The sequence below is a fragment of the Oncorhynchus tshawytscha genome, linkage group LG33, assembly GCF_018296145.1.
Source record: "Oncorhynchus tshawytscha isolate Ot180627B linkage group LG33, Otsh_v2.0, whole genome shotgun sequence".
Taxonomy (NCBI): Eukaryota; Metazoa; Chordata; class Actinopteri; order Salmoniformes; family Salmonidae; genus Oncorhynchus; species Oncorhynchus tshawytscha.
Genome location: NC_056461.1, coordinates 4101658 through 4109001, shown reverse-complemented (window position 1 = coordinate 4109001; position 7344 = coordinate 4101658). Strand labels below are relative to the sequence as shown.

Genomic DNA, 7344 nt, shown 5'->3' with positions numbered 1-7344 from the left:
AAAGCTGTACCCCTTCTAGCCATGCCCAGGCCATTGGCCCTTCCCACAAACACTTTCGTTAGTCAAAATGGCTGCGTCTTTGAGCTGTCGGGGTGTGAAATTATCGGTGAGAAGCATGTTTACATTTAGTCCATAATTTGACAACATTATACTTTAAAGTATTGTTACATTTGAAGTATGAACCGTTTTTGTTTAGATACGTGTGTGGGCTTGGAGAAAGTGTGTTTCTGGCTGGCTAGCCGATGTAGCTAACGTTAGCTGTCAATGTTACTTGTCTGTTTCTCGGTGTCTTTGCATTCATGTCTTTGCCTCACAGATCGCGCTTGCCAGAGTCGGTACCCCGATATGCGTCAACTCTGGAACACGAACACTTCATGCCACTGCAATATGCTGCAAGGTATCTTTTATTCGAAGACAAACGTTACAGCATTTCCCTCCTCCACATTGGACATTACCTAGTCACTCACTTGCTGCTGACACGGCTGCTTTCAACTAAACATCTGTACCTTTCTTTTGTCTTAGAATCGGGCAGCCCGTATCCGAGTGGGGAAAGGAGACCGACCACTGACCTACGAGCAAGCCCTCCACCCCCACCACATAGGCCACCGCAAAGGTTGGCTTTCCCAGCACACTGGTGAGTTTAAAAAAAATCCTACACACTGAGTTATCTGATCTTATATGTAAAGACAACCCCAACCATATGAGCAAATATGCTGTCCTAGGGGCTAGCCTTCAACTCATCAGTTAATTATGCAGCTAAGTAAACTTCATAATTGTTCAAGTATTCCTAATGTTTGTCTCTTCTCCCTCCATCCTCTATTCATCCCTCTTTATCTACTAGGCAACTTACAGGGAGAGGCAGGAGCATCCGATCGTACAGTAGAGGACATGTTTGTGCGGCGTTTCATCTTTGGCACCTTCCATAACTGCCTAGCCAATGAGGTTGTGATAAAGCGGCGAGGGAACATGCTGGTGGTGTGTGCCCTGATGGTGCAGAAACTCCCTCCTCAGAAGTTCTACTTCCTTATTGGCTACACAGAGACGCTGCTCTCCCACTTCTACAAGTGTCCCGTCAAGATGGAGGTCCAGACCTTAGCGGACAAGGCTGTCTACAAGTACCTCTGAGGAGGAACAGGAACTGCTGACAGGAGACTGGTCATGTAGGACTTTGTGGAAGGACTTAGACACAATAGTTACCATTGTTAAAGCTACATTCTGGGAACCGAACACAACAAAATGGCCACCCCACCACTTGTTTTGCTATATAGCTGAGGGATGAGATTAGGAAACTAACATTTCTCAAATTCATAAATCACACCCTAGATGCATGGACTGACTCACTGACAGTCCATGACATCCACATGATAATTTTAAACATATTGAGGGGTTTATGTCCTTGTTTGTAACCAGTGAATAAAACCTTATATTTTGGGATAGGCTCATGAGGCTATATATTCAAGAGTCAATGGGTATCTTATAACTTGTAAGTGTCAAGACTTGAAATGACCAGATTCCCAGACTAGCTTTACCCTGGGTGAAAAACCTTTGAATAAAGAATATTTGAACATGTCTATTGAAATCTGTTTTCACATGGAATTCCTTGCATTTATTTACCTTGTGTGTGTTAAACAGCTGGCTGTTCACAGTAGGAAGGAATAGGCGGGTTAGCTGACAACGTCACAAACGATGCACACAATTTAATGGGGCAGAAGTCTTATTCTGGATGGGCAGATGGCTAGCAACAATGACAAGAAGCTGCCATGTGGGGAATTGTAGGTGGCTATTTTATCTTGTTCTTTATACCATGTCTTGTTTTGACTGATGTCATGCCTATGCTAATATGGCTCAAATCTGCTAGTTAGCTAACCAACAACTGCAACAATGTATTTGAGAGAAATGCTCACTGTGCAAATGTACTTCTGTTTTCAATAAACATTGGAGACGAAATATAGTCTACATGTTAAAAATCTAAGCCAACCCTGTCCGGTTTGCCCCATAGTTTCGCACACATTGGTTTTGTTGCTAATCAACCAGCCCGTCTATGGAGACCGTACCAGATGGTGTTATTGGATGTATTCAGTCTGGTGAAACGATCAGAACTTTGCATGTTAATGTGTAGAAACAGACATGCTTCTCTATTCTACATGGCAGGCAATCATATCAGTCCTTTACATTCTCTATGGTGCAACACAATACATTTCTTTAAATACAAATTGAGTTAATGCGCAACTCCTCCACATTTCATTATCTCCAGCACAATACCAATGTCAGCATATGTGAAAATTTGCCCATTTCTAAGTTTTGTAGAAAATAAGTTAAGTTCTAGCCGATGACATCAAACACTTATAAGATTCGCAGTCAATCAAGTTTGCAGACGACACTACAGTGGTAGGCTTGATTACCAACAACAACGAGACGGCCTACAGGGAGGTGAGGGCCCTCGGAGTGTGGTGTCAGGAAAATAACCTCACACAAATGTCAACAAAACAAAGGAGATGATCGTGGACTTCAGGAAACAGCAGAGGGAACACCCCCCTATCCACATCGACGGGACAGTAGTGGAGAGGGTAGCAAGTTTTAAGTTCCTCGGCATACACATTACAGACAAACTGAAATGGTCCATCCACACAGACAGTGTGGTGATGAAGGCGCAACAGTGCCTCTTCAACCTCAGCAGGAAATTTGGCTTGTCAACAAAAACACACAAACTTTTACAGATGCACAATCGAGAGCATCCTGTTAGGCTGTTTCACCACCTGGTACTGCAACTGCTCCACCCACAACCGTAAGGCTCTCCAGAGGGCAGTGAGGTCTGCACAACGCATCACCGGGGGCAAACTACCTGCCCTCCAGGACACCTACAGCACACAATGTCACAGAAAGGCCAAACAGATAATCAAGGACAACAACCTCCCGAGCCACTGCCTGTTCACCCCACTATCATCCAGAAGGCGAGGTCAGTACAGGTGCAAAGCTGGGAGAGAGAGACTGAAAAACAGCTTCTATCTCAAGGCCATTAGGGTAGGGTATAACACTCGTATTAACATCTGCTAATCATGTGTATGTGACCAATAAAATTGGATTTGAGTTACGTAGGGAGCAAGAAAATCCCCTCCCTTGGGCTAGAAACTCATTGCAAGTTCTGAAAGTCTACTTATATTGGTCACCAAATACAAGAGGTGTAGACTTTGCTGTGAAAAGTTTATTTGCGAGCCCTTTCCCAACAAAACACAGTGAAAAAGTATGACAAAAAAAAATTGTAACAAAATAACGAGACTATATACAAGGAGTACCGGTACGGAGTCAATGTGCAGGGGTTCGAGGTAGTTGAGGTAATTATGTACATGTGCTGTAGGTAGGGGTAAACGTGACTAGGCAAACATGATATAATAAACAGATTAGCAGCAGCATACTGTATGTGGAGAGTGAAAGTGTGTGTGAGGATATGTAGTGTGTTGGAGTGTGGGTGTAATATGTGTTGGTCGGTTGATAGAGTCCAGTGAGTGTGCACAGAGCCTGTGCTAGAGAATCTGTCAATGCAAATAAGGGAAACCATTTGATGAATTGTTCAGCAGTCTTATGGCTTGGGGGTAGAAGCTGTTCAGGAGCTTTTTGGTCCCAGACTTGGCACTCTGGTACCGCTTGCCATGCGGTAGCAGAGACAACAGTATATGACTTGGGTTGGAGCCTTTGACAAATTTTCGGGCCTTCCTCTGACACCGCCTGGTATAGAAGTCCTGGATGGCAGGGAGGTCGGCCCCAGTGATGTACTGGGCCATAGGCACTCCCATCTGTAGCGTCTTACGGTCGGATGCCAAGCAGTTGCCATACCAAACAGTGATGCTCTCAATGGTGCAGCTATAAGTGCCAATACGGACTAAGATTGAATTCTTCTACATCGGATCTAACGCTCATCAGATGGGGCAGGGCTTGCAAACTATCACGGATTACAAAGGGAAACCCAGCCTCCAGCTGCCCAGTGGTGCGAGACTACCAGGAGAGCTAAATGCCTTCTATGCTCGCTTGAAGGCTAGAAACACTGAACTTTGCATGAGAGCACCAGCTGTTCCGGACGATGCCAAGGAAACCTGTCTAAATGACTTTCACCCTGTACCACTCACATCTGTAGCCATGAAATGCTTTGAAAGGCTGGTCATGGCTCACGTCAACACCATCATCCCAGACACCCTGGACCCACTCCAATTCACATACTGCCCCAACAGATCCACAGATGATGCCATCTCCATTGCACTCCACACTGCCCTTTCCCGACCTGGACAGAGAGAATGCTGTTCCTTGACTACAACTCAGAGTTCAACACCATGGTCCCATCAGAGCTAATCACTAAACTTAGGACCGGGACTGAACACTGAACACTGAACACTTGACGGGCCAACCCCAGGTGGTGAGGGTAGGCAACAACACATCCGCCGCACTGAACCTCAACACCGGGGCCCCTCAGGAGTGCATTCTTAGTCCGCTCCTGTACTCCCTGTTCTCTCACGATTGTGTGGCCGCACACAACTCCAACACAGTGCCAACAACATGACAGTGGAAGGCCTGATCATTGTTTTTTAAACTTTTAAACCTAGCCTGTGATGTCACAAAGAAGCATTTCTTTAGGACCTTTTCTTTTTAACCACAGATCATATTAACGTGCTGTTTTCATATATGTAGACACTGGTTTGGGTCAGATTCGAATCCATGCAGACACTGGTAGGCATGTGAGCTCTGGGTGATGGAACGGACCGCCAGACCACCCCAGGCAACAATACATTTGTTTCTGAATGTTCTGTAACATTATGTCTCCTGAACGACTGCCAAACTAAGCCTGATTCAGATGACCATCCTTCCCATGCTAGATTACAGAGACGTAATTAATAGATCGGTGGGTAAGGGTACTCTCGAGTGGCAAATGTTCTTTACCATTCGGCCATCAGATTTGCCACCAATGGTCCTTATAGGACACATCACTGCACTCTATACTCCTCTGTAAACTGGTCATCTCTGTATATCCGTCGCAAGACCCACTGGTTGATGCTTATTTATAAAACCCTCTTAGGCCTCACTCCCCCCTATCTGAGATATCTACTATAGCCCTCATCCTCCACATACAACACCTGTTCTGCCAGTCACATTCTGTTAAAGGTCCCCAAAAAATACACATGCCTGGGTCGCTCCTCTTTTCAGTTCGCTGCAGCTAGTGACTGGAACGAGCTGCAACAAACACTCAAACTGGACAGTTTTATCTCAGTCTCTTCATTCAAAGACTCAATCATGGACACTCTGACTGACAGTTGTGGCTGCTTTGTGTGATGTTTTGTTCTCTCTACCTTCTTTCCCTTTGTGCTGTTGTCTGTGCCCAATAATGTTTGTACCATGTTTTGTGCTGCTACCATGTTGTGCTGCTGCCATGTTGTTGTCATGTTGTATTGCTACCAGGCTGCCTTGCTGTTGTTGTCTTAGGTCTCTCTTTATCTAGTGTTGTGTTGTCTCTCGTTGTGATGTGTGTTTTCTATATATTTGAATCCCAGCCTCCTGGCTTGCCTAGTTAAATAAAGGTTAAATGAAATAAGTAAAAACAGGCACCATTGGGTTTTGCCACCTCAGTTCTCCTCTTGGAACTGGATTCCCTTCCTGTCATGTCTAATATAACAGTAACACTTCATTTGGATTGTCCATCTGAAGATGCTCTACAGACTATCATGAACATTTCAACTAACTCTCTACTAATCCTAGCCCTAACCTTAATCCCTATCCTAACCCTAAACCCAGCCCTAACTCTAAACCTAAGATAGGGCTTCACCGAAGTCCGTCATCCTCACTCTGCTCATGAATGAACAGAGATGGTTTTCAACATACAGATAGTCTCCTCCTGCTAAGGCTTCAATGTAATCCTTCACCTCAGCAACTGGGATTGTATTGCAGTACACTACACCCAACAGACCATCATGCAGCGCATGCAACCCAAAAAGGAGACACAGTTATCAGATTCACTTCAGTTCTCTACCAAATTGGTGGAATCACACACAGATACAAGTGACTGTACTTACGTTACCTATACATGTAAGGTGGTGCAACTATATCAAATTCAAAATTCATCATCTGTTTACTCATTATCTCTCTGATTTGGTCCTGCGGTGTATACTTACACGTACTATACAGCCACAAGATACAGGCCTGCTAATTGTTAGTAGAATTTCTAAGCAAACACTGTGAGGCAGAGCTATCTCCTATAGAGCTTAATTTGTATGGAATGGCCTGCCGATCCATGTAAGAGACATAGTCTCAACCTTTAAGTCTTTACTGAAGACAACTCTTCAGTAGGCCCTATGATTGAGGGTAGTCTTGCCCAGGGGTGTACACTACCCTTGGTGTCTTTGCCTTGCTATTCCCCTCTCTCCACTGGGATTCCCTGCCTCTGACCCTATTATAGGGGTTGAGTCACTGGCTTGCTAGTGTTCTCCCATGCCGTCCCTAGGAGGGCTGCATCATGTCTTGCCAGGCTTTTTTCTGCTATACTCGACTTGAGTGGGTTGAGGCACTGACGTTATTTTCCAGTCTGGTCGTGCACCCCCTTAGGCCCGTGTGGTGGGGGAGATCTTCGTGGGCTATACTCTGTCCCCAGTGTCTATGCTGCAATAGTATGTGTGCCGGTGTCAGTCTGTCCTATCTGGTGTCTTTCTCCTGTCTTATCTGGTGTCCTGTGTGATCTTAAGTATGCTCCCTCTAATTCTCCCATCGCTCAATCTCTCTCTCCCCTGCCAGAGGACCTGAGCCCTAGGATCATGCCTCAGGACGTTAAAATCACACACAATCAAGCATTTCACACAAACTCGGCAAAAAAAGAAACATCCTCTCACTGTCAACTGCGTTTATTTTCAGCAAACTTAACGTGTAAATATTTCTATGAACATAACAAGATTTAACAACTGAGAAGAAAACTGAACAAGTTCCACAGACATGTGACTAACAGAACGGAATAATGTGTCCCTGAACAAAGGGGGGTTCTTGCTGTGAGATGTTACCCCAATCTTCCACCAAGGCACCTGCAAGTTCCCGGACATTTCTGGGGGGGAATGGCGCTAGCCCTCACCCTCCAATCCTCAGCAGTCCTAGACTTGCTCAATGGCATTGAGATCCGGGCTCTTCGCTGGCCATGGCAGAACACTGACATTCCTCTCTTGCAGGAAATCACACACAGAAAGAGCAGTATGGCTGGTGGCATTGTCATGCTGGAGTGGCATTGTCGTGCTGGAGGGTCATGTCAGGATGAGCCTGCAGGAAGGGTACCATATGAGGCAGGAGGATGTCTTCCCTGTAACGGACAGCGTTGAGATTGCC

General features: G+C 45.4%; 1 protein-coding gene across 1 annotated transcript; it reads left to right on the top strand.

Annotated features, from left to right (window-relative positions):
• mrps24 (mitochondrial ribosomal protein S24) lies at nucleotides 1–1569 on the top strand. Its single transcript, XM_024396819.2, has 4 exons — nucleotides 1–106; nucleotides 317–397; nucleotides 523–634; nucleotides 842–1569. The coding sequence occupies exons 1-4, from the start codon at nucleotides 68–70 to the stop codon at nucleotides 1123–1125; spliced, it is 516 nt and encodes a 171-aa protein (XP_024252587.1). The 5' UTR covers nucleotides 1–67; the 3' UTR covers nucleotides 1126–1569.
• The last annotated feature ends 5775 nt before the right edge of the window (nucleotides 1570–7344 follow it).